General features: G+C 43.5%; 1 protein-coding gene across 7 annotated transcripts in view; it reads right to left on the bottom strand.

Annotated features, from left to right (window-relative positions):
• PCBD2 (pterin-4 alpha-carbinolamine dehydratase 2) overlaps positions 1–25248 on the bottom strand; it is a 43352-nt gene extending 18104 nt beyond the window's left edge. Inside the window, exons 1-3 of one of the 7 annotated variants that reach the window (XM_012178520.5) lie at positions 25066–25248; positions 23862–23918; positions 21664–21795 (exon numbers count right to left, since the gene is read on the bottom strand). In XM_012178520.5, the coding sequence (XP_012033910.1) occupies positions 21664–21795; positions 23862–23873 (144 nt within the window). In that variant the 5' untranslated portion in view covers positions 23874–23918; positions 25066–25248. Of the gene's footprint in view, positions 1–17876; positions 18016–20028; positions 21796–22163; positions 22510–23861; positions 23919–24579; positions 24803–25065 lie in introns of those variants that run through there. The other 6 variants (XM_027970257.3, XM_027970256.2, XM_027970258.3 and 3 more) reach the window with 6 other exon arrangements.
• Positions 25249–27622: the final 2374 nt, after the last annotated feature.

Raw genomic sequence — 27622 nt, 5'->3', positions numbered from 1 at the left:
CTGGGGTTTTCCTAGGCCAGCAACCATATTGTTTAGGAAGTGAGAGTTTGTTTCTTCATGGTAGTCAGGAAAGAACCTAGAGTTCTCTGTGTGGCATAAACGACCTATTTGGGAAGGCAGAAGTGTTTTTACAAGCTCCAGTAAAACTTTAAGGTAGTTAAGTGTTCAATTTATCTTTCAGTTTCATACATTGTGAGAGCAGACACCAAGTTACAAAAACCTGTCTCAGCCTTTCACAGAGAATTTTGAACCTTCTTGTGTGTTTGTTTTTCTTATGAGTTTCTGTTTCCTTCCTTAGATGCATCGAAAGTTTTAGGCCTAGAGGCTGTGCTGACGCATGGTAGATGCTGCACAGGATTTAAGTCGTCTCTGTGTTTTGGCAGACTGGGGCACTCTGCATCACTCTTTCTCCTGACTGCCTCAGATGTGGGTAAAACTCTTTTCAAAAATGATAAAGGTTCCTGTGACCCAGAAGATGACCCTCACATATTTAGGCATTACAAGTTATGGATACAAGGTTCTAAAAATTTCAGAATCTCAAAAAAGAAGAAGAAACAAAAAGCAAAACCTGAATATAAGAAAATCATCTGGCCAGCTTCTTACTGTGTACCAGTGTCTAAGAAGGCAGGGCCATACTGATTAATGACAATGAAAAGACACATACGTGCCTTTTTTAGAAGGTTCAAGGTTGGTGTTTTCTCTCAAAATTCAATACTATTGAGTATTTTCTTCCACTATATTTCCTTTAAGCAGAAAATATGATCAGGTATAATCCAAATAAGACTTTTTAGAAAGACTAAAAACATAATAATGAATTTAAGAAAAATCTGCTCACAAATCTGATAAGAGAGAAAATAAAGGTCAAATTATTATAAGAAGTATAGGTAGGCTCTATTTTTAAAATTTTAAAAATTAAAACTAAATAAAGATATTTTTTTCTTTTTATTGCAACACCTTTCTTCTTTGGCCACTTGTAACTTTATGAGTTAGTAAGAAATGGCTTTGTTTACATCAAAACAAATGGGAAATAGTTTGGGTTTGCAATTTTTAAAAGTTGGTAATAGGTTCCTTTAAAAGCACTCTAAATATATGTGTGTGTGTATGTATATACATATTAAAGTAATTAAAACTTCCAAACAAAATGTTTGAATTTCAGACAGCATTTAAATATCCTTGAGTTCACAGCCTCCTAACCCTATTTCTTCCCCCTCCGCCCCACAGTACCTCCGATCAGCACTTTTCTGCCTCTACCCTCACACAGAAGTGAGTCAAAGGTTAATTTCCATTCTAAGTCAAATTCTAATCCAATGTGTTCCCAAAGTACCCCACCCAACACACAAAACTACCATGCAAACAGTCTTCTCCAAAGTAGGAGGTTCACGACAGGGTGACAAACACTTGACAAAGAGTGAAAATCAGCTATAAAACTCAAAAATCCCACTGATACCCACACCCTACTAGACATAAAATGGTCAGTTCAGGGGAAAACCTACTTCTGTATCTCTCTACTGCCATTTCTTAGTGAGAAAATGACTTTTGAAAGCTAGTCAAAGAACCATGAGCGGCAAGGCTGACAGCCACCGCTGACTTCACTCTGGCACCCAGCAGCTACGGCAGTAGTGATGGACCTCGAGACATTTATGGCGATCAGCACTAAAAGGCAGCGACATCATAGGCACGAGCACTCCAGGAACTGCAGACCAGAATCAAAACCTCGAACCCTACACTCACAGAGCTAAAACGTTTCCTCATGTGAGGGAGAGAACCACCACTAACAATCTTTGGAAATAATATTTGAGTCTTGGCTCAACTGGATAATTTTGTTCCGCACCAAAACCGTTCAAATTCCCAAAGTCTACGAGCAGATTCATACTAATTTCAAGACACAGTTTCCTTCCAAACCCAATGAAATGAAAGGCAGAAACCAGCAAAAGGAAAAAAAAATACATAAGATGGCTTGCCATTTTATGAAAAACAAATGAAGAATTACACTCACATCACACTGATAAACTGAGAGGCTGCCAGTGGTTTTCAGGGCAGATGTAACATTTTAACAAATGTGATTGTTTGTGAACGAAATAATTCTGATCAAAAACTTAATTGCAGCCAAAGTTAGCCCTGCGCTGTGTCACCATAATCCATTCTGACAGGAAGCAGTGAGTGGAGATTCCTACTGTGAACGGAGCACATGTGAAAGGTCAGCTTGGGCCTGGAACTTCAAAACCGTTAACGTGTAAAACAGTGTGCATTAGAGCCCGGAACGGCTAACCACTGGATTAGCGGATGTCCGCTATGTGGGTCTGATGTGCTTTTGGCAGGTAATGGTTAATTTGTAAATAGGCAATGTATTATAACTTTCTTCTTTGCCCTTCCCAACATTTACCAGCAGAACTCACTCTTAATTACAGACTCAGAATATTACAAAATTAGATTTATAGCATGGTCTCATTATAACAAAGTCCTTGTTTGTGAAATGAAACTTATTTTTAATAATTTAGTGAAGGAAAAGTTACATGCATTTTTTTAATGTTTGATGAATGAAAACTTTTTTCATGTAAAATGAATATATCTGTTCACCAATAGCAACTATATTATAAAAGCCAAAATTTGCCAAATGAGGATTTCATTATAAGAAATGGATAATTTACTCACATATTATAATCTGAAAAACCAATTACATGATACTATTTTGCATGGCTTAAAAAAATTCTGAATAAAAAAGCAGTTAATAAAAGTTTTCATTTTCCAATGAGCTGTTACATATGAAAGAACCAAGCTAAATACTGCCTTATAAACCAATGCATATGAAAGTACTTTATATATATTTAATGCTATAAAATTGGTTCATTTGGCTTTAAATTAGCCATTTCTCTCATATATAAACCACTTAAAGGTAATATGGCATTAATGAGTGAGAAAAGTCGACACTGTGCACTTCCTTGATTATTTTAGGATTTAATACATTTCTGAGTTGAGGAGAAACAACACTTCTCAATGAAAAAAAGTAGGTCTTCTACAATAAGTTTTATTTCTATTCTCAAAATCAGCCTTCTAAAGCTACATCTCTGGCCTTTGGACAGATGCAGCTCCTGGACCCTCTGCAGACTAAATACAGAAATCTTGAAGATGGCTACATGGCAAGGGTAGCCTCATTGCCAGCAATCTCACCATTCCTATCCCCTTGAGAATGTCCACAGACACCTTCAGAAACAAAATCATACCTGTGCTACTAACTGCAATGGAAGGCTGAGAACATGGTCAGCAAAACAAGTTACCAAATTCTTATGTTTCTGCTTTCCATACTGGATCTGAAAACAAAACCTTCAACATATTTAGAAGATTCAGAATCTCCCTAATACTGTGTTTCTGAAAGTATGGACTGTGCACATTTACCAACCACCTTCCTAGATTCTAGCCCTTCAAGGACCTTACAGTTTGGTGGAAGAGGGCAGATAGTCAACCGTAAAGACCTGGCAGGAAGTAAAGGAGGTAGGGAGGAAGCAATCAAGAGAGGCTGTGTGAGTGGGCGGTGCTGAACATATTCATCTTACACTTTTACCCCTTTTCTCCACAGACAGAACAGCAATCCGGATTCATACGAAGAGCTCCTAAGTTACCACAGGAGCTAAATTTACCCCAAGTGCAAAACTTTAAAGAGAGATGTGTAATTCACACATAAAAAAATATTTCCGAATTGTTCATTAAGGTATTTTCTTATACTGTTATGTGATTGACTACACCTGGTAACACACTAAATATATATAATTTTATCTTCACTCCTAATCATTTCTTCCATCACCACAACCTTTTCAGCATAATAATTCTTGGCCACCATTCTACTTCCTTGGTGAGGCTCAGGCTCAAAGAAGCTCATGGACTTCCCTCCAGAAAGGTTACCAACAGAGCAGAAACTGCCCCTGCTCTGAGCTTCAACTTAAAACGGACACGCCCACTCAGGGACCGTGTGCCCAGGTGCATTCACTGCACCTGCAGTCCATGCTTAGGATTCTCTCACTCAGGAGCAAGATTAGTACTAAGGCAATTACAACTACTGATTCCGAAAGAGATGTTGCTTATTTCTTAATTGGCTTATGTTTGTTTACATGTCTTAAAAACAAATGTCCAGAAAGTTGAACTTACACTTTAATTCAGTTTTGCTCTGTGAGCTCAGTTTTCACAAATACAAAGAAATATGTTGTTACCAGTTTCTTTTTAAGGACCCATGTTCAAACGGGAGGATACTAAAGAAATTCATCATTCAATTCTTATTTGTAGGAGCAGATTCTCTGTAACCTGTAAATTATTTTGATTTACAGTGAATCATTACTGTATTTATAAATGCTGGAAAGTTGGTGAACAACATGATATAATGACACCCCAAAATAATTTTATAACTGCAGGTGTGCAAATCATAACGTGGGAGATGACTCAAAGGATAATGGGGAATAAAACAGTTTAGGAAGGGTCACATAAAGAAGGGAAAGAAGCGAGGACATGTACCGCAATTTTCCAAGATGTCTTCAAGACCCAACTACCCGTTTAGAGGCAGATGCAGTGGAGCAGAGTCTGCACGGGCAGGAGAGTCAACAGTTACACTTAAACAAGCAAAGGCAAAATGCTCCATAATTTACAACAACCCAATCACATTGCTCATTCTTTTGAGGTTAAATGCTACTGACATAAGCTACACCTGAATCCAATCAGTGCAGAGACGCTGAGAAGATTCACACGAAAGGACTAAATTTGTCACAAATGGGTTGGTTTCCGATCTTAATGTAGCCGAGTTGCTTTACTCTGACCTCCATTGAACAAATCAACTTAATGGGCACTAGGAGTGCTATAAAACTTAACAATGGAGTGATTTTTAACTTTTAAAATATAGTTATGAAGCAAAATGTTGGATAGCTTCTACAATACTGGAAATCAAATTAAATCTAGATGTTTTTTAACAGTCTTGACAGATATAATCCTAGTTACCATGTAAATTTATGGTAAGCTGCTGTGATATTAGCCACAGGTGCTACTTTTAATATATGAGCCGCATCTGGCTGGGAATAGAATTTCTCAGAGGACTGAAAATGACCTCACTATCAGACAATGGAAGGGAAAAAAACAAGACCACTGTGGCATATAAAAAGCTGAAGATGTGGTCCACAACTAAATATTTCACATAAAATTCATTTTAACTCTGCAGTTGTAGGTTAAAAGATATTATGCTTTCAATATTTAAGAGGCGTAGATATATTTCAACCAAATAGCCAAAAGATTAAGAATGTAAGACAGTTATGAATGCCCTGGCTACGTATACAATACTAGTGTTCCATCCTTTGATCAATGTTGGGAAAAATGATGCACGAAGACTTGAAAAGAAGACTCTTCCATGGTTCCCAAGCACACAACTCGACTAGACACCACTAGGCACACCAAACCAAGAGGCAACAACTACTGATCCCTAAGCGCCTGGCCAACATCATTGGCTGGGTTTTTAAAGTTCTTTGGAGCCATTCATAATGTCCAAGAAAACATTCTCATCAGGTGAGATTTTTAAAAAATCATTACAAGTAATCACTATTTCAAGTCTGAGAACCAGCAATATCACTACAGACAAATACAAAGAGAAAACATAAATTTCTCTTACCTACCCAATTCAAAAATAGAAAGAATATGTATAAAATATACAATTGTTCCCTTTTAAGAAACCCTTTCTGAACCACTCAAAAGCCATCATTTGCCAGAGAACTGGCAAGTGTGGAAATGTGATAGAGGATTTACAAAGATTTAATTTCCTATGAAATAACTCTTCCCGAATTAAACAAGCCTTCTTTATCTGAAAAAAAAAAAATCTCTAAAAGAGAAACATTTCTATGAAAATATTCCCTACCCCATTGCCCTAAGCTGTGAGAATCTTAGCTATAAAGCCCTGTAACAAAACATTTTCCTTCTGACCTTCTCAAGTAACTTGAAGGGCTTGATTTTTTAGCTTCAACAGATCAATGCAATCTAGATGATGACTTCCATTAAACAAATAAATGGATCTATGCCTGATTTCAGTGGGCATGAAGATCCTGCGTATCATCAGCAAGAAGAACCTGGTATGACACCCTGATGCTCTTGTGATAAATGGACAGCATTTATTAATATACGGAGCATTTAGAAAAGGTAGGCTCACCAAGCCTCATCGGTGCTATGAGGTTAGTTATGATAGAAAGGCACTGGTTAAATTAAACAGGGCCTTCCTGTTCAATGGAATACTCTATATATCCCACCATTAAAAATCATGAAGCAAAATATTTTACTGACAGGAAAAATGTTCATCATGTATGAAGTAGAAAAAATGTGACTGAGAAGAGCGTCCTCAATATGACTCAAAATACATATATATAACCATATGTATATACATAGGAAATTCCCTCGTAGCTCAGTTGGTAAAGAATCTGTCTGCAATACAGGAGACCCAGGTTCAATTCCTGGGTAGGAAAGATCCCCTGGAGAAGGAAATGGCAACCCACTCCTGGAGAATCCCATGGACAGAGGAGCCTGGTGGGCTACAGTCCATGTGGTCATAAGAGTCGGCCACAACTTAGTGACTACACCACCACCGCGTACATACATATGTACTCACAGAATACGCATCCACACATATTGCTTCGTAAGTGGGCGAAAGATACATTTTTCTTCTTGATACTTTACTGTGTTTTCAAAGCTACAAAACATACTATGCAATCAGGAAAAAAAAAATGTATTTATTAACAAGCTAAACAGACCACACAAACCTAACAGGGTGCTATCATTCCCGTAAGAGAGAGTGGCCTGGTTAATCTCTGTGGGGTATGAGTAATCCATAAATGTTAAACCTTTCTATTTAAAGCTTACAGTTTTAAACAAATAAGATGGAAGAGACTCATTTTCAAGCTTACATAACAGAATCATAGATGAAGACATTTAGAATTACAGTGGCCCTCTCTTCTACACATCTGTATCCATAGCTGAATGGTCAGAAAGCTGGCATCTCTCAATGCACAAGTGTATCTTATCCATGCAGAGTTCTAATTTGCAAAGTTAAGTTTTTAGAGGCTCTCTGCAGACCTTCTATCTGGACGTGACTTTCTCCTCCAGGTAGAAGATGACCCCCAATCTACAACTGACTTAGGACAAATAACTGGTCAATCAACTAATGCTTTCAGGACAGGGCATGCAGAACCATGTGGCAATTTACAGGTCAAATTCCTATCAGTAGCTGCTTACCCTTTCCTTTAAAATATGCATGGAACATATCGCCTCTTTGAAGCCCTCCAAAATTAACACCATTTCTTAAATACAGCAAAGAAACAGACTCCATTTTGAACAGCTGAGTTGTTCATTCGAAGGTCTAGGATGTTCCTAAATAGAACAGCATCCGTATCTTGAATTATTCCACAATCCTTCAAAACACAGACTTGGGTTAGAAAAGAGCCGTGGCCTTAGAGTAAGTAGGAAGCCGGGCCTTGGAAGCATGGCTCATTGCTGCTTCCTCTGTGAGTCTGAGCAGCTTCCTTCCTACCACTCCTAAACTGGGCTTCCTAACACCCAAACTCACAAGACTGCTGGGAAGCTTCAATGAAACCACCTACATTATTTCCCAGGTCACCCAACAATGAGCTACTAATGCCTAGAAAACACTCACTGGTTTGTAAAATACTTTGTGACTCTCCAAACTGTCAGAAAGTAAACTGACTTGGCTGCATTTCAGGTAAATAATGCTTTTAGAATTACCTATCAATATTAAGAATGACCTCAAAGTAACATTTTTATATCAAAAAATGTTTACATTAAAAATGTATCAAATTTTTAAAACTTTTCTATCTGGAAGACCACCAAGTTATGATTTAAAATAAAAAAAAAGAAAGAAAGAAAAGAAAATCGGCCAAGAGGGCTGAACCAGTGGCTATAGAAAAGGAAAGGGATCTGAGATTAAAAGAACTGTCTGGAAACAGAAATGAGTGCCTAATTGATAACAGGCAAAAGGCCTGCAGCAGTATGACATCTGTAGAGTCTTGGAAGAACCTGCCATGGTCCCTCAGGGCACCAAGATTTATAAAAGTCTGGGTGTGCGTGGCTGAACTGTGGAGCCAAAATATCAAGTAAGTGCCAACCCCAGCCATTCCTTATTGGAGGTGATTTACTAGAGATGCCACAAGCGGCCTGTTTCTTTCTCCAACACTTTTAAACTGCCTGCAGAACAAAGGCACAAATCAGCGCTATTCTGCTGGGAAGGGCGCCATGGCCCTAAAGCGCATCCCATCATACACAGCAACTTTGGGGCCGGTAAGTTGGTCACCGTTCAGAAACATCTGCGTCTAGGAGTAAGGAATGAGAAGGAGAAGTCCCTGGTGAGAGTTTTAGGTAATAACCTGCAGGAGACAAAAAGATAAAAAACACTATGTTCCCCTGAGGCTAAGGGCACTGACCAGGGTCACCTATATGAGCCCAATCAAGGGGCTTTGTGGATTCAAAATACCTAGACGATACGGGGAGGGCACTGTGGGAGGGGTTCACAAGCCCAACCCAAGCCTTGGCCCTCAAGGTACTCACACGTTAGACGCACAGAGACAAAGCTAAGTCGTCGCAGTCCTCTGTTACATGATCTAAGCTGCACTTACATCCTAATTCTGCCACTGGTTCTCTGGCAGCTGCACCCCTAGGCCTCATTTGCTTCATCCCTTCCAGCGCTAATGTTCACAGGCTGACTATAAAACAAGGCTGAAAGAGAACCACAAACAAATAAGATCATGCAAGGGCTGAATTACAAACAGAAAGAACAGAGAAGAGACTAACTTTTGTGGCTACAAAGACTTATCTAAGGCACGTGAGCTCCACTTCCTCTCCAGGCTGGCCTGCACCCCCCACCCTACCTGAATCATCCTTCCGATGGCCATGGATGACTCCAGGCTGCTTCATCTGTGATCATCTTTTAGAACTCACCTTACCTGGAGTGTTGGCAGAGCTGATTCCACTCTCCCTTTTAAAACACCGTCTTCCAAAAACAAATAAAATAAAATAAATAAATAAAAAATAAAACACCGTCTTCCTTTGGATTCTGTGCACAACACTGGCCTGTCTTCCTGTCTCACTGTAAAGTCTTTCTCGGTGGTCTGCCCGCACCTCCTCTTCTATCTAGCCCCTTAATGGACTGAGCTCCTCACACTGCAGCTTCTGCCTGGGCGACCTCATCTATTACATTCGCTTGGCTCCACACACATCTATGTCTCCCCGGTTACCTACAACGCAGACATAACGCTACCTTGTTGGAGGTGATGGAGGAGTGTCTCACAGCAACTCACACTCAACAATATCCAAACCAGAACCCTTGATCGCCGCACCCAAATCCTGTTCCTTTGCCACACCTACCCAACTCAGTATATGTCACTTCTGACCACTCACTTCCTGAGGTCCTGAACCTGAAAGTCGTTCTTAACATCCCCTGCTCTTCTTCCTCACCACCCATCACCATTCCTCCCTACTCAGGGAAACTTGGGTTTTCTCCTGATATTTTTATGCCCTGCAAGAGTTATGTGTGGCATCACTGGTCCCTGTTCATGTAAAGAACTGAAAGCAGCTCCAGCCTCCAAACCTTTCTGCTTCCCTCCATCACTCCCAGTCCACAATCTCCTGCTGTGTCCACCTAGTGACGATGTCCCACCTGGACGAATGCAACAGCCTCCTTACTGTTCCCCTGGTGTGACTCTTGCCACCTTCTGCCTCCACTTCATCCTCACACAGTCTGCCCACTTTCCATTACGCTGCACCCTTCCTGTCTTCTTCCTGTCACCTTTCTGTGTGGCCATGGTGTCCTATGTACATGAATGCTTGGCTGACGCTCTAAGAACGTTGATGATGCCAAAGAGATGCAAACACCAGGTTCTTACCAGACTGTGCTCCAAAGTCATCACCCCGTTCCTAACAGTAGTAAGGAAGAATGGTTACACTGGCGAATTTGGAATCACTGATGATCACAGAGCTGGGGAAATCGTTGTTAACCTCATGGACAGTTTAAACAAGTGTAGAGTCATCAGTCCCAGATTTGATGTGAAGCTCAAAGACCTAAAAATATGGCAGACTGCCCATCTGGTTTCCTTACGCTGACAACCTCAGCTGGCATCATAAGAAGCAAAACAAAAACAAAGGAAAGAAAGTTCTGACATTCTTTTCCTAGGGATGCAATATACATGTGCAAATAAAATACCAAATGGACAAAGGAATTAAAAAAAGAAAATGCATCATCTTATTGGTTCCTTAAAGAGGTCTTCTCTGACAGCTCTCCTCCAGCTGAATTCGGGTTTCCCATTTTTCTCTCCCACATTTTTCTCTCTCTTTTCTGCAGGAGAGGTGGTATCCACACCAACAAACTGATTCAGGGATTGCCGAGCTCAAACCCCAACTCCATTAGTTCCTTAATCTAAACTTTCATATCCTTCTCTGTAAAATGAGTCAAATATTCTCTGCGAAGACAGGGATTTGTGAGGATTAAATGAATACACGTGAAGTCCTCAGCACATAGTGCCTGGCCCAGAGTTTGAGTGTTCATTAAGCATTAACTATTAGGATGTTCCTTCATGGCACTTATCACAATGGGCAATTCTACATGCACTAGTTTCTTTGATTATGCTCTCTCTCCCCTACTATACTGTAAGCACCATGGAAATGGGGGAAAGACCTGCTTTGCTCACCAAACATCTGTGTCTAGTACAGTGCCTGGCCTACAGTAAGGCCACAGTAACTGTTTATTAGTGTTGAACGCATAAGATTAAAACAAAAAAAAAAAAACCTTTCTCAAAACGTGTAGCATGTGATGAGCTGGGGACAGGATAGGCGTAGGTGAGACGTAGTGTCGGAGGGGGAAGAACAGCTTGAAACTGCAGGAAAGAAATGAACCGAAGCACTCGGAGAGGGAGCTCTACCTCCACTGTGTTCCTGCTACCATGTTCCTCCACTGCTGCCCCTACTCCCCCATCCCTGCTTTCCCCACTTCTTCAGTGAAGGGGATGAACAGCACGACTCAAGCACCTCGACATTCTAATCTCTAACAGACTCAAGAGGTAAGGCTAGAGACGGCAGGCGGCTTTGAAGTCCTCTGAGAAGACGATGTCCTAGAAAACATAACAGGAAGGAACTGGCATTTTCTGAGCAGAGACCAACTTGGCTACAATGAAGCAGCACGAAAGCCAATGAACGCAGAGGGCCTAGAAACAAAAAGCCATGGCCTCCAGGAGAGTAAGGTGGAGGGGAGGTGCACCCAGACGGGAAGCACAGTCAGGTCCGTCCCTGGTGACTGATTGCCAAGGCAACTCTTCAGTTTCACGCCTGGGGGCTTGAGAGAATGGTGGTCCAGCTGAGACAAACAAACAGGTTTCTTGTAGGAAATTTCCTTGTAGGAAAGACAGAAAGATAAGAGTTTGCTTACAGAGACACTAAACCTGAGGCAATGCTCAAAGAAGGAGAGAGTGCCACAAGGACCCTCCTCACCAGCCTTCAGCCCAGCTCACTGAACCAATCTTAGGGCTCTCACCGCCCCACATGTCACAGTAAGATGTGCCCTCTTGCTCCTCGTCCCTGACCTATGCCACCTGCTGACCCCTCCCCCATAACTCCCGCCCTCTATAAAACCTCTCAGATTTATCAAACCCCTGCCCCCACTCCAGGCGGGCTTCCTGGATTACACCTCTTTCAGCATCTTAGTATTTCATATTTTAGTGCCTGGTTAGCATGGCAATTTAAAAGATCAACTATCCATATCTTATACAAGTCAGATGTTCCACCTCCGCAACAAAACTGGCAACTCTCCTGGGCAGGGACGAAATCAGCTATTCTGCATCTTCCTCCTTCCCGGCCTTGGACCTAGGCAGTGCCAGTCCTTCAGTGGTCTGGCTGTAGTGAGTCCCAGAGATCTCGCTACACTCACTGATCCTGCCATAGACAGGCCCTCTGGCTCCCAGTGGGGAGACCACATGGTGTCCAGCCCCGACTGGGCCTGCTCCAGGCACATGGTGCACATCCATGGCCAGGGTTGCAGAGGCAAAGACAAGGCATTTCAAGCCAGTTTGATGAATGATATAGCAGAAGGCCACAATCCTGCCCTACTAGCTGAGAGCACAGGAGCAAAGTGATTCATTAGTAGCATTTGCTATTTTGATAAAACTGATTTTAACAATACAATTAAACTATGCAAATAAATGTAAAGGTCTCCTTTAAATCATTTTCCATAACCTCCGATTGCTCAACAGTGATATCTGGGTTGCTCCCACACAAGTACAGCTTTGTTTGTTCTAGCTGGTGAACAGTCCCTTTCTCAGGGAAGTATTGTCAAACCCATTTTAGGCAGAAAAGTAATCCAACAGGCAATCCTTGGAAAACAAGGAAAACACAGAAGAAATAAAAAAATAAAAACAAAACACCTTTCTGTACCAGAGTAGGATCTAAAAACATTGCTAAGGGAACCAGAGATGAGTCCCTGGTAACTGTGACGCAACCCTAAGTGACCATGGCCAGGCCACGATCTCAGTCTGGGTCAGTGTCCTGTAAAATTCAGGAGACTAATTCTAGTGAGTTAGTCAGAATAGCTCAATCCAGCCTGGATCAGAAGGGCAGTGTGATAGCAATAAATTACCTTCGAGACAGGGGAGAGGGTGTATTACTTTGTTTTATAAAAGTTAAACAGAAAAGAGCACAACACAGAGAGCTCAGAGCCAGGGTGAGCTCAGGGGAGCCACGTGCCTCCTGAGGCCGGAGCAGCGCTGGACAGCACCTGGCCACAGAAACCTGAGTGCGGAACTGCATCAGGCACCCAAGGTCCGTATTTCAGAACAGCTGGAGGCACGTTTCTGTGCCATGGCTCTAATGCACCAAAACTCTACCGACCAAACTCTTGCTGTACAAACCTAAACACTATTGATAATGGCTGCACTGAAGCAATGGGCTGGCATACCAAAGAAAAACAGAAAAGAATAAGACCAAAATATTTTTAAGTGATTACTTAAGGTCTCCTTTAAATTATTTTCCGTAATTATCGAGCCAGCAGTCCATTGTTATTAATTCATATACAGCCTATTTAAGCGGTACCAGCAACGCAGGCTGAAATCAAATGCCTCGGTAATTTCCTAACTTTCGAGTGTTATTTTCTTGTCAGTTAAATTTAAAGCAGCCCATTTGTGACCACATTATACCAAGTTAATCTCATCTAAAGTGCTTCTCAAACCCTAACAGCTACACTAAGGTTTTATACTAATGAAAGCAATTTACATAAATGAAATTTATGTCAATGCATTTCATGACAAATTTTTTATTTTATAATAATTATAGTACTTATATGATAACATCTGTTGATATTCACAGTCTAAACCTGGCAAAGATTTAAACCCACAACATTCTCCATGCATCATGTACATTATCTGTGAAAAGCAATAAAAAAGCAATGAATGCATTAATCATACCAATATCATCTGCAAAGCATAAATCTGAAATGCCTTTCACGTCAGCTCAGACTGCTTTTTATTTTTTACACACCTGATTTTACACCATCTGTAAAAGGGCAAGACAAAGACTTTTGAGGAAATTATATTTCTTGGCTGTTTGACTTCTACAAAATACTCAGGCAAAGTTGTGTAAACAGAAGATTTACTATACGACTAAGAAAAAACGATGCAGTTAAAAGTCCCTTTTTATTAAAGGACGGTGTAATGACCACAGCATTTTCACATTGCAGTGTGGTGTCATATTTGCATTTTTTACACCTGTTTTACATTTCCCCTCGTCTAACTATCACATGTGTTTTTACAGATATACATCAGGCCTGAACCTATTCTATGACATAAACAGCAGAAGCAAGACTCTGAATGACATTTTAGGCTCTAATTTCCCTATCTCGATGGACATCAAACCAACATCCCAGCCACCACCCGACAACATCAGCATGTCCTTCCCAGGACTCCCCAGGGCTCCAGGAACAACTTCAAAGTGAAAACCAACATGAATGCACCATACAGACATTCTTATGAGCTTCTTAAATTTTAGGTAAGTTTACAAAAATGCTTACCAAAAAAGGTTACATAAATGTGTGCATCTCTACTCTCTACTCCAGTGATAACTATGAACACTTTCTCAGGGTTCTAGCTGGCTAACAAAGCCCACCTGTGGGCACATGTTATGAGCAAGCTACTGGTGTGATACTCAGACAAGTTTTCACTTTACCTGGCTCCTGGACACACAGATACTAGCCTAAACTTTAAAAGCAAAATGATACCTTCTAACCTCCATGGTGCTGAAGCCTCAGGAACGTTCTCACTGGAGTGTTTCTCTGCCTTCTCCAGGCAGTGAACAACCACTTTCCAGAGTGCTCAGATGTGACGTTTATATTACAGCATTATTGACTCATAGCTTTGACGCGCACCAAGATGTAGCACACAACAATGAACAATAAGACCTGAACTAATTACTTCACAAGGACAGCCCTGAGACCTCCACCCACGTCCTTTGAGGACCGTTAAGATTTTCATTAACAGTCGTCTGCCTTCTGGTATCAACAAGCCTTTGACTTCACTAACTGTTTCAAAATGTTAACCACAAGCCTATTATCAAATTCCTCAATAAAACATCTTTACAAAGTAAGTCAGCGACAGTAACTTTCAACTGTTTTACAGCAGGAGCTCCGGGCACAGGAATAGAAACCATTTTACAAACCCCAAACTCACATATGGTGCTACTGCAGCTAGACACACGGAAACCTCCCCCCACTGGCACAGCTGCCACAGCCGCGGCCATTCTGAAGGCCTCTCACCACCCCAGTGCCTGAAATCTTTTAATGGCAACAGTTACATTAACCAAAATGTGATGGACAAGATAACAGCACGAATAGAGCTTGGACCCTGCCCTGCAAGAGATACTCTACTTGGACCAGCTATTGGACTGAACCATGTACTAACAAAAGAGCCATTTTTATAGGTTAAACCTGGCTGAGCATCAGCCAGTTCCTAAGAGTCCCTCTAACAAAATCGAATGCCCTGCAGGCAGGCCCACCTAATAAAGCCTGGACAAGGTATAGAAGCTCCTCCAGGAATGCAGAGAACTATAGGTTTTTCTCACAAAGCTCATGAATCAAAAGTGCGCTCCATCACCAAGTGGAAACTCTGTATCTCCTGCACCCAGAACTCTTCATTCACTCAAAAGGTACCAAACTAGGTCAGCTGCCCCACCCCCACTCTTTATCTATTCCTGATACAAGTTTGTTTCTGCGCTGAACAACAGAGGTCCAGTATCCAAGAGTGAGAAATCGGATAGCCTTCCCCCATGGCGGGGGAGGCCTCTGATGCTGCCGGAACCACCTGGCTCCTGCCCTGGAGGGCTCCACCTGCTGGCATCTTGGGTAGCCAGTGCCTGGGTTCCAAAGCTTCACCTTCAGCACCTGCTTCCAAAGCATTAAATTTCCTCCTCTGATTTTGTAAGCTTCCCACTTGTCCCCACATGACAGTGCCTAATAAAATGTATCTTTATGGAAGGCTCACACCCACATTTCTAACTGACATTTTGTTCTTTCAATGCAGTCACCCTGCAGTTGCCAAACACCTCAGAATACCTTTACATGCCACTTAGAGACCTCTCCCTCCTTATGTCTACACGAAGAGAAAGAAAAGCAAAACTCCTTTACAAATGCTGACCCCACCCTGAGTCTAAGCACTCCGAATGTCGAAACTTCCTGCCTCAGCCTTGGCACTGCTGTGCTCAGAAAACTCATGGAGTCTCACCATTGCCTTTGCATCGCCACTGAGGAAAGACAGTGGGCTGATGGCAACTGAAACCCACAGCCACTTCCTCCACCTATGCCATGAGGATCCCTTGGGAATTTTCACACGTATAATCACACTAAGTATCTCCACTGATCTGAGCTACCAAATGCACGTGAAGTATTTGGAACTAACCATATCTTGGAATAAAATGTCTGAAAAGAAAAAAAAAATCTTCTTTATAGTAAAACCTAGTATAACCCAAAGCATTGAGAAGTAGTTTTTCATCCAGGGTAAATGAAAATCTTTCTAAAATGTGTGGTTCAAATTCTACAGGAATAAAATAAATGAATTCTAAAGCAAACTTAGGATACCGTCTCATGTATACCCACCACATAAACAAAGCATTTAAAAACTGTAACACCCAACAAAGGTAATCTCACTTCTGAAAGATTTATTATAAGTAAAATGACAAGACTATGTAAAGAACTGAAAAATGTTCACACCCTACTTAGCGAACAAAACAGAACATTTTTTACCTATATATTCAGCAAAGGCCAAATATATATATATGCTAATACCCAGTGTGGAGTGAAGCCTTTTAAGGGAGACGCAGGTCGTCAGCTCTGCCCACAAGTCCCTGCAGGGTATAAAGTCAAGGCCTGGAGAGGTGCTGTCACATGGGGCACAGCGGGCCTCCCATAACTCTGCCAAGGGCAGGGCTGCAGTGAGGGAGACATGGGCTTAGCAAGGGGTACACATGCGTGTGGAAATGCCTGCTCACAATAAAGAAATTACAAGCCCAAGGGGCTAGAGTGGACATCTTGTCATATCCATCTGGCATACACAGGGAGCTGTACCTAGAAAATAAATGTGTAGACTCAGACAACGGGTAAGTGTATTTTAAAAGTTGATAAACATCACTTAACTGCCCTGCAAAGAGGATGCATTAGTTGACACTCTGATCTCTTCACTCTCCATCTCTCACATCACAGCTGCACTTCCCTCCTCACCAGCTTAGACTCCAAGGTCCAATATTTTGACCCCTTATCTGCACATGTCCTTAGTTTCCTTGCCCCCTATTCCGCCAGTGCACTCTTCTAGCAAAAGTTCAGCGCTTCTTAGAAGTTCATGCAACCCAACGACAAAAAACAAACAACCTATTCAAAAAATGGGCAGAAGATCCAAATAGACATTTCTCCAAAAAAGACAAAGAGATGGCCAAGAGGTACAGGAAAAGATGCACAGCGTCACTGATCACTGGAGAAATGCGAACGTAAACTACGATGAGGTGCCGCCTCACAGCAGCCAGCATGGCTGCCTCGAGAACAGCCACAAAGAAATGCAGAAGAGGGTGTGCAGAAACGGGAGCCCTGCGGGGGGATGTAAACTGGCAAAGCCACTGTGAAAAACAGTTTGGAGGTCCCTTAAAAAAACTAAAAACAGAGTTGCCATACGATCCAACAATCCCCCTCCTTAAGCATCTATCTGGACAAAAAGATACACGCACCCTACTTTCATCGCAGCACTATTCACAATAGCCAAGACACGGGCATGACCTAAATGCCCATCAACAGACGCAGGAATAGGAAGACGCAGTGTATATAAAAACGGAATACTGCTCAGCCATAGAAAGGACGGAATAACACCTGTGCAGCAACATGGGTGGACCTAGAGATCATACTAAGTGAAGTACATCAGGAAGAGAGAGAGAAATATCATATGCTGTCACTTATATGTGGGATCTAAAATACGACACAAATCTACCCACAAAACAGAAACAGACTCACAGACATAAAGAACAGATTTGCTCACGGGTAGGGATGGACTAGGAGTTTGAAATTAGTAGGCACGAACTATTATATAGAGGCTGGATAAACAACAAGGTCCTACTATACAGCACAAGAAATTATACCATGATAAACCATAGTAGAAAAGAATATGAAAAATAATGTGTATATAGATAAATAAAACTGAATCACTGAACAGTAATAATTAATACAACATTGTAAATCAACTGTACTTCAATAAAAGAAATTAATTAAAAAAAAAAAAACTTCAGCCTTCATTAAGCCCAACCCAGCACCTTCTCCAAGCCTGTGAAAAAACACACAGGATCTTCACCTTAAATGTTTGCCCATAAATCTCCAGAGACACTGAGACTGCTCAGCAACCAACCACATTTCACTAGTTCCTTCACTGTCTTAGTCTCTAAGAGGACTGTTTCTTGCCTATTTCCCTATTTCCCCAGATCTCCAACACCCCTCCCTCCCACCCTGACTCATTCTCAGTTGATGACTTCACTTTAAAAAAACAGAAGCCATCAAGAGAGAACACCACCTCCTCTTCCCAGGACAAGCGCAGCAACCTACCTGCACCTGCGCACGTGCACTCAGCATCCCTTCCTATCACAAGGGACACGCGCGCCTGCACCTCCACCTGCTCGCGCCAGCCCATCCCAGCCATGATGGTGCGCTCACAATTACCCTTTCTGGAGGCTCCCTGTTATCTCCAGCCTGAACTCTGACCTCGTATCTCCAGCTGCTGACTGACATCGACACTTAGGTGACTAGTATCTCAAACCTGACATGTCCAACACAGGGATTCTTAATTCCCTATCCTGATCTCTGCCCCACTTTCCTCAGCCAAGAAAATGACACCACCCTTTACCCTACAGCTAGAGCCAGAGCCTTGGGATCATCCTTGACCCTCTCCCTCTCCCCACATCCAATCTGATAGTCTGGATTGTCCTACCTTCAAAATAAATGAGAAATCCTTCATTTCTCTCCACATTCCACTGCCACTGCCACGGTCTCCCACCTTCTCTCGCCTAGCCTATTACATAGCAACTCCCACACTGTGCCTGCTGCCCTCTTGCCCTTCCACCATCTGCTCACAGCGGAACAGCCAGGGTGAGCTCTTTAGAACATAACCCAAACCATGGCACTTCTCTGCCTGCAATTCTCCAGGAGCTGTCTTTCACAGGGTTAAACTCAAACTCCTTGTCAAGATCACAAAGTTCCTGTGCTTGGCCCCTCCCTCTCTTTAACCCCTTCTCCCTTCTGTCCCCTCCAGAACGCTGGCCTCCTGGCTCTTCCACAATCATGCCAAGATCCCTGCTGCTCTAGGAATCTGGTCCCTGCTGTCTCTTTACCCGCAGTTCTCCAGCTCCTCACGTGCTGAACTCCCTTGTATTACTCAGGCCTCAGAGTCCCCTCCCAGGCCCCTCCATCATAAACAGTGAGCTCACCTCTTCACCCCTCTCCATCCCAATATCCTGCTTTACTCTCCCTCTTGACTTATCACTACCTAAAATCACACTATCTATTCATTTGTTTATTGCCTAACTTGTCCACTAGAATGGGAGCTACATGCACTTAGAATAGTGTCTGGCACAGGGGAGGTGCTTAATAAATATCCGTTAATGAGTATTACCTTTACAATAAAAATTAAACTACTTTTTAGAATTTAAATGCGTGTACAATTGTCACAGTATGAGTCAACTACACATGTGGAGAAAGACTACAAGAGGATAGAAAAAAAGATGGAAATAGTTGCAATGGGAAAATTTTTTTTTATTTGTACAACCCTATTTTAATGTTTTATAGCATTGCTTTATAGTTTAAAATGTACCTTTTCTGTATTGAAAAATAAGTGAAAGATAAGTGAGGATCTAACAGGGCCAGAGGGTCACCACCCTAAACGTTAGTTGTGAAAAAGACAAAATCAGCCTGGCAGCTGCCTGGACTACGATCGCCTAAGCCTCTAAGTTGCTAGAAGCCTTCCTGGCACTCACATCTAGGCCATGGTGTTGAAAATCAACATCCAGACAGGGTTGCCCTGTGACCATGAAAGATGAGAACAAAAATAAAACCATTCCTGTAACAGTGACTGTAATCGTGACAATAACAGAGTGTAATACAGAGAATCACGGACACCACGCCACAGTATCTCAACACAGACAAAACATAAACACTGTCCAAATCACAAAATACCACACACCCGCCCGCCCCCCAGGCTAATGAGAGGCTGCTGCTTCTTTACCAGTTTCAGCTTTGGCCCCACTATAGGCCATTCTCCCTACAGATAACACTTATTAAAATAGTGAGTCATAGAAGAACCCATTTTCTGACAGCATCCAACCCAGATCTGAGCCCTGATCCTTAAAGACTCCAAGATCACTAGCACCAGCCCAAACTCTGTGATAAATTTTTCCCTACACCATCCTCCTGAGATGCCCCACAGCACCCCGTAGAGGGTAAGTGCTCTCCCTCACCGCAACAAGCAACAGCGCAACTCGTTCAGCTACAGCCATGTTCCCGGTGGGCTCTGGGTGGTGGGCGCTGGCACTTGTCATGACATCGGTTGCCATTACAGGCCTTACTGCTGAAGTCACAGAAGTCTGGCTGGAAAACTGACCCCAGGACATAATCTCAGGGCTGGTTCTCTGAGTATGTGCCCTGATATCAGCTGATCTTCTTAACACCTGCCTCTTTCTCCTGAAAGGTGAGTGAGGTAGGGTAAAAAAGAGAGTCAAGTTAATTAAATGTCCTGGTGAATAATATTACTGTTAATCAAGGATGCCCTGCACAGCTTCCAAAGGTACCCTGAGCACAAGGTTAAGAGTGGGGCTGGATGACTGACTCATGGGCAGAGCCTTAGGCAACACTACTCAAGTACTTTAAGCCACATGTTCAAGCCCAATAAATTAGCCCAGGCTTAAAGAAGTCAGGCTGTACACATGTAAGAATTTTAATAAGCTTGGAAAATGCTACCTAGAGCTTATGCACAAGCTTACTGTACCAATGGGATTCCCTGCCACCAGCCACAGAGTGCTAAGCCCCTGACAAGAGCCGTCGAGCACGTGGGGCAGCAGGGACAAGGAGCCAGCTTGGTCCAGGCTTCCTCAGGAGTGGGAGACACAGCAGAAGGCTGGCAGCCAGATGGATGGAGAGCAGAATGGGCGTGCAGCACAGTGGAGCCAACGGCATTTGCTAGGAAAACATGTCGAAAGTTTCTTTGGTGGAAATCTGGTCCTCACACACCCTTCCAGAAACTAGCAAACACTGTAATCAATGTCTGCATTTATCCAATGCTTGTTTGTACCCAGAACTGTGTTAGGTACAATAGACAGTTATTTGAGCAAACATGGTCTCTGCCTTCTAGATGCTGACACCTAATATAAATAAAAACAATAAATCTGTCCAGAGGCTTACCAAACTAACCGAACAAACACGGAGCAGTCTAAAGCATGGACCTTATATAAATGCAGTGGAGTGAGAGCTGAAGGGTAAGTCATGGGAGACGACTCTCTAAACAGGGTGGGGCCCTACGGAACAGTTCCCCTGTTAAGGCTCAATCTTCAAGGTGGGGGCCAGCTTTCAAGAAAAGTTACAAGGGCTGGCTATTGGACTTGGAGAAAATGAACCAATCAGAGAAGAGGGTGCAGCCTGGGGAATGATTTAGAGACAGAAATGCAACTATCAGGAGAAAGAAAACCTGACAACCAAACAAGAAAACTCGGGGAAATCAGTCAAGCAGGGGTATGTTTCTCAACCATTTTCCTCATGCCCCCTTGTGATAAATATTAAAAGCTGACACCCCATTAATGTTATTGAAAATTTGAAAAGGAATTAAATATCCTAACCAACACCAAATCAGAGCAACAGTGGTTTCAGAATTTGACTTTTCCAAATCACATAAATCATCCCCTTCCCCTAAAGCTGAGAATCACCGAGTTGGGTGGCAGTAACTGTCAACAAGGAAAGAGTAATTATCAATGAATTATTTAGGAAGAAAAGATTTAGATCCTGGATCCACAGGGCACCAGACACCAGTACTAAATAGAGTTACAGCCTAAGGTGACAAAAAAAAAAAAAAAATGGCACAAGCAAAAATATGTACTAATTACCTGATTAAAATTTTTGAAAGAGAACTCTTTGTAGATGGCATCTCTCTCACTTAATTCCAACCATCCTGCTGCTTTAAGGTCAAGTATCACCTGGCTCCTCTCCTCTGCAGTCAACTGGTGGGTACCTGCTGACTATGAAAAGAACATATTTAATACCTGAAATATAGAGGTTTGGTTAAATTCAAATACATGTACAGCTCTTTACTTATGTAGAGATACAGAAAAAAGCGTTAAGGACAACGATTTCTAATCATTTCCCATTCTTTTGTTCTCAAAATACAAAGTTCTCAAAAGAGATAAAAACAAGACTAGCTCTGTACAAAATAAGTTGCCTCCACGGTATGTGGGCTTATCACCCCTTACAAACGCCTCTAACTTTACAATTCAGCTTTCCTGGTTTCTTACAGATAAAGTTGAGATTGACCATTTGGACATCTTACCAAAGATCATAACCAATGGCCAACATTCCAGGACTTAGGAAACTGAGGTAACACACTCACCCAAGGAAACACTGCAAGTCCAGCAGCAGAACCAGGATTAGAACTCAGGACTCTCAACTCCTGGGCCACTCTCTTTGGATGGCCCCATATCACCTCAGCAGCCTTCAGTCCTTACTCACAAGGGTCTCAACTATCTGAGCTCATCATCCCCTTTCAATTCTAATTAAGACCGATCAATCCTCAGAGAGGAAAAAACAAATGCACATTTACAGGGGATTTTGTAAAATAACTTCTGGGCGCTCACACACCCTCTGGGCTATAGGTTAAAAAGCCCTTGCTTCAATGGAGTGAGTTTTCTCAGAAGCGTCAGTAAGACAAACGCCCTCAACCATCTGGTCACAGCACTGCCCACTTGGAAGCACTTGTGCACAGCTGTCCACCCTGTTCCTATTCATCCTGCTGAGGACACTCCCAAACCCAGAGTTCTCTTAGCTGACAAGCCCACACCTGCCGTGCTGATAGTTTTTTAACTGAAAGAACTCCAAGCAGCATGACAGACAGAAGAAAAGAGCACCCTAGGAGAAGTCAGAAGAGGTATGTTCTCATTCTGGCATAACTGCCCACCAGTACCTCCTGTCTTACCTGTACGCTGGGCTACTACCTTCTCAGGTGAGGGAGGGACTGGCCCCAGAAAGAATGAACTAACTTAAGGGTTCTTTATCAAAGGGCAAGCAGAGGCTGAGCTGGATATGCTGCCGTGAAACTTCAACTCATTCCCACTTCAGAAATCCTAAAACCCTTTATCAGTGTAATGAAGAAGGCAAAGTAAGTAAACTTATAGAAAATTTGCCAAAAGGGAAAAAGGATGCTAAGGAGCCAACCTTCTAGTTTCTCTTCCTTGCTTAGTCAGCTACCCTTCCCTACAATTAACAGGAGATAATGAGAATGCCTCTTAATTAAATAAAAATGTTTAAAGGCTTGTTATCAAAAACCACATACTTTCATTAGCTTTTTAATGACAGCTATGAAAAAGTTCACAGAAGACCTATTACAGGAAATTACCTAAAATTTTTAAACATTTAAATATTTTAATTCAACTAAGGCTATTTTCCCAAGGAAACAGAATTATCATTGAATAGCTGCAAAGAAAACTATTAACTATGCTGTAGGTTATGCAGCAGTCACTGGGAGTCTGCGGAGCGCACTCTGAGCTGTTTCCCTCCTCCCTAAACCTCCACATCTCCAGTGAGGTCCATGAACTGTGCTCACTACTGGTGCCTACCTAGGAACAGGAACCAAGTTCAGAACTGTAAAATGGAGTCACTTCACCCGTATAACATAAACAGTCCCCTTAAGGACACACACTCCACAGAACCCTTTGTGGTGGACTTAATTTTCTTTCTGTGAGAGCTATGCAGAGAGACAGGGAAAGCACAGGATTTGGAGAGCAATCTTCAATCCAAGCCTAGCTTTGTTACTTTCAGCTGTGGATGCTGAGTAAATCTTAGCCTCTCTGAATTGCAATGTTTTAGAGTGCGGATGTTACAACATACACCTGCCAAGATTTTTACAAGGCTTAAAGAGGTCTTAAGTGTGGAGGCACCCAGCATAGAGCCTGGCACGTGGCAGCCACTCCAAAGGCACCTGTTTATTCACTCCTCCCCAATGCCACAACTGTACTCGATCACCAGCGCCCCAGATAGAAGTATGCCTTAGGACACGCCTAGGTGACAGTAAGCACTCAACTTGTGTTCTCACCTTAAAGGCCATGAAGCAGAATGCTTATCTTCTCCATCATCGAGTCACATTTTTTTTCTATTAAAAAAAAATTCAAACTGCCAAATGGGCTCTAACAAGCAATTTAAGAAAATGAAACGGTGAGTTGAATACAACATATTCCCACTAGGTGGTGCTGCATGTTAAAACTTTCAAGTCAATTTACCCCCAATATGTTAATCTATAAAACGGGGAAACGCACCCGGCGCCTCTAGGTATTAAAAAAAAAAAAAAAATCAGTGTGCAACTCGAAAGATAATTATTTAGCAAATACTCCAAAAAATTAACACCAAGACAAAGGAGTTAATTCAACACTCAGGGCCCCGTTTACAGAGAGGGAGAGACGGTGCCTGCTCTCACCGACCGGACAATCTAAACGACCCGACAAGCAGCTTTAGTCACATCACGAGTGAAGAGTTTTCACAACTGCTTTGCATACTTTTTTTTTTTACACCTCAGTCGTGGTGGTTTGTTTTCCGGTTGGCAATTTCGGAGACTACGACGAAATTCTAAGCCAAGAAAAAACTGGAAGATGCTACGGCCACCCCTGTCTCAGACCAGCGCGTCGGCAGGTGCCGGGTGCCCAAACGTGGCTACCCGAAGTCCGGGCCCACTTCGGGGCCTGCCGCGGTCCCTTCACCCCTCGGCCGGCATGGCTGGGCCTCGCCGTCCTCCCGCACCGCGGGCCCTCGGCACTCACCATGGCCGCGAGGCTCTGGCTCCTGCCTCTCAGCGCCGCGAACCAGCGCCGCGTCGCCCCCCGCGTCCCCAGCGCCGCCGCCATAGCCTCGCGCCCAGGGCTGCCCGGAGCGCTGCCTGCCCGCCGCCCGCCGCCCCGGAGCCAGGGGCCGTGCGGGAAGCTCCCAGCTGCAGCCCAGACCGTCCCGCAACGCCCTGCCCCGCCGCGCAGGCCGCGCAGGCCCAGACGCGGACCGGCCCCGGAAGGTCTCCAAGAGCTTCGATGGCGGGCGCCCCCGCAGGCCCCCGCAGGCCCCCGCAGGCCCCCGCAGGCCCCCGCAGGCCCCCGCAGGCCCCCGCAGGCCCCCGCAGGCCCCCGCAGGCCCCCGCAGGCCCGGGCGCTGTCAGCCCCGGCTTGAAGGGCCTTCGGCGTCATCGCCGCTCGGGTGCCAGGTTTCCCGCCTGGTGCGGAGCGGGTAGCGGGGCTGGCGCGGCTCTGAGGATGGACCTGCAGTTCGCTTTTCGGTGTCCGACGCTCGGGTTGTCGCTGCCTCGCCCACTGTCTGACCTCGCTGGGGCAAACAGCACCTGCGGGCTGGAGGATGTCGCGGACGGCGACAGGAAGAGATGAGCTGCAGGGGGTCGGGGGTGACTAGAGACCACTGCGCTCTACTAGCGGTTGTGGGACAGTGAACTACAGCGATGCAAACAGGGCCTTCTAAGTAGGGGAGCCACCGGTAGAGTCTAAGCTCTGCTTTGTTATTACTTAGCTGCCAGTGTCCTGGGCAGACTAACTCATCTCTCTCTGTCTAGATAAATAATTTGGAAAACCTAGCTCACAGTGCTTTCTAAAAGGTAGCACTCAATATATAGTAGGCATCCCGGATATAACATGTGGACAGATTTAGATAAATTTTATATATAGATATAGATATATATATAGATATAGATATGTGGACAAAAGGGGTAGTCTTTCTTATATATATTTGTTTTAGTATTTTATTATCGCTTTTTTTTTTGAGATATAATTCACATACCATAAAATTCATCCCTTTAAAGGGTACAATTTAGTGGGTTTCAGTATATTCTTTTTTTTTTTTTTACTAAATAGTTCAAGCAAATTAATAATGTTTTGCAGAGAACATAACAATACACTCAGGAATATACTTCTGAAACTATGAGAGTCCATTTAAGTTCAGCTTAGCAGCTGCTAGCATTTGGTTTTATTTCCCATGTGGACTTGGAAAAAAATAAAGCCTTTTCACCTAGAATAGTCTAAAATTCAGACTTATGGCCCAACCCATCTTCTTCACTCTTGCCCACCTGATGAAAACTCAGCAGAGGAATCCTGCTGTAGACCTTCATCAAACATCTCTGGTCTCAAGGCATTTATCTGAGATATCCTGGTTTCCTTTGCCTGATGCCATAACATGGATATATACAAGAGCTGGAACTGTAGATTGTATTTCCAAAATTTACTTTGGGCATTTGGGATCATGAAAAATGTTCTACTGTCTTGCTCATTGAAGTGAGAACAGAAATTAACTGGTAGTTGTGAAGTAACAAGTTGGAGACCACTCATCGCTTTCCTTCCCTAATGCCGCTGGACGTGACTGTGACACGTCAGCTCTTGTCGTGAAAGCACTAGCAGCAGTTAGCTGGTTATGGTCCAGGGAGAGTGATGTCCACTGACAGGGGCTGTGAATGCCCTGCCCCAACAGAGAGCTCTCTTACTAGGATCTAAGTCCCTTAGCAAAGATTTACTGGGCACGTCCTCTGTAATGGACACTGTTGAGAAAAACAGCCTCCTGCTCACAGTCTTTCATGTCCTGCTTGGCCAAATGGACTAGGCCTTGGGCCTGGAATGCTTCCTTACCAAAAAAGAGCCCACACAGCCTGTGCCAGGCTGATCGGCCTGTGAGAGTACCCTTCCTTGTTTCAGACTGAATGTGTGCTCCTTTATTCTGCTGAAGTATGGATGTCAGTGACCCTGGGGCACACACCATTTCAGAATGTCACATTCGGTGGGGGAGAGGGTGGCACTAGATGGGTGCTCTTTGGCCATAGGCTGGGGGTGAGGGACATCCTTGAGCCATGAGGGACCTATGCACACTACTGGGACTGACCTTGCTGTCTTTTCTCATGAGAATAAAAACGCTGTTCTATCCAGTGCTTGACCATGTTGTTTTCCTAGGTAACTCTAATACCAAGAAGTCAGGGACAAAAGAGTTGGGCTTACATCCCTGGCAGCTGGCATTGTGATGATTCTTGCTCTCCTCCATGGAGCTGCAGCCCCCTCCTGGTAGGGGTTCCTGGTATACAGTGTTCTCAACAGACAAGTTTGACTGGTCTTGGACCACTTCCTTCCCCTCTAGTTCTCTTTCCCTCAACACCAGTGCTTCCCAGCTGACCCTCTACACTTGTCCTTCCAGGAACCACCTCTGTTCCATGTTTCCCTCCAGGGGAACCTCTGTAGCCTGCCTCAGCTAAGTGTCAGAAGCAAAGCCGTGGATCTGCTGGTCATCCTGGGAGCCTTTCCTCACCCTCCAGACTAGTATTGGGCCCCACTATATATGAAACCATAGGAAAACTCCTGTCCCTTTGATAGGATAACTCCCACTCTGGGAATCTGCAACCAAGAGATTATATCAGTTCAGTACAGTTCAGTCGCTCAGTCGTCTCTGACTCTTTGCGACCCCATGAATCGCAGCACACCAGGCCTCCCTGTCCGTCACCAGCTCCCGGAGTTCACTCAAACTCATGTCCATCGAGTCAGCGATGCCATTCAGCCATCTCATTCTTGGTCGTCCCCTTCTCCTCCTGCCCTCAATCCCTCCCAGCATCAGAGTCCTTTCCAATGAGTCAACTCTTCACATGAGGTGGCCAAAGTATTGGAGTTACAGCCTCAGCATCAGTCCTTCCAATGAACACCCAGGACTGGTCTCCTTTAAGATGGACTGGTTGGATCTCCTTGCAGTCCAAAGGACTCTCAAGAGTCTCCTCCAACACCACAGTTAAAAAGCATCAATTCTTCGGCACTCAGCTTTCTTCACAGTCCAACTCTC

Source organism: Ovis aries, chromosome 5, assembly GCF_016772045.2.
Source record: "Ovis aries strain OAR_USU_Benz2616 breed Rambouillet chromosome 5, ARS-UI_Ramb_v3.0, whole genome shotgun sequence".
Classification (NCBI taxonomy): Eukaryota; Metazoa; Chordata; class Mammalia; order Artiodactyla; family Bovidae; genus Ovis; species Ovis aries.
The sequence above is the reverse complement of the archived record's forward strand: the minus strand, read 5'-3'. Positions and strand labels throughout refer to the sequence as shown.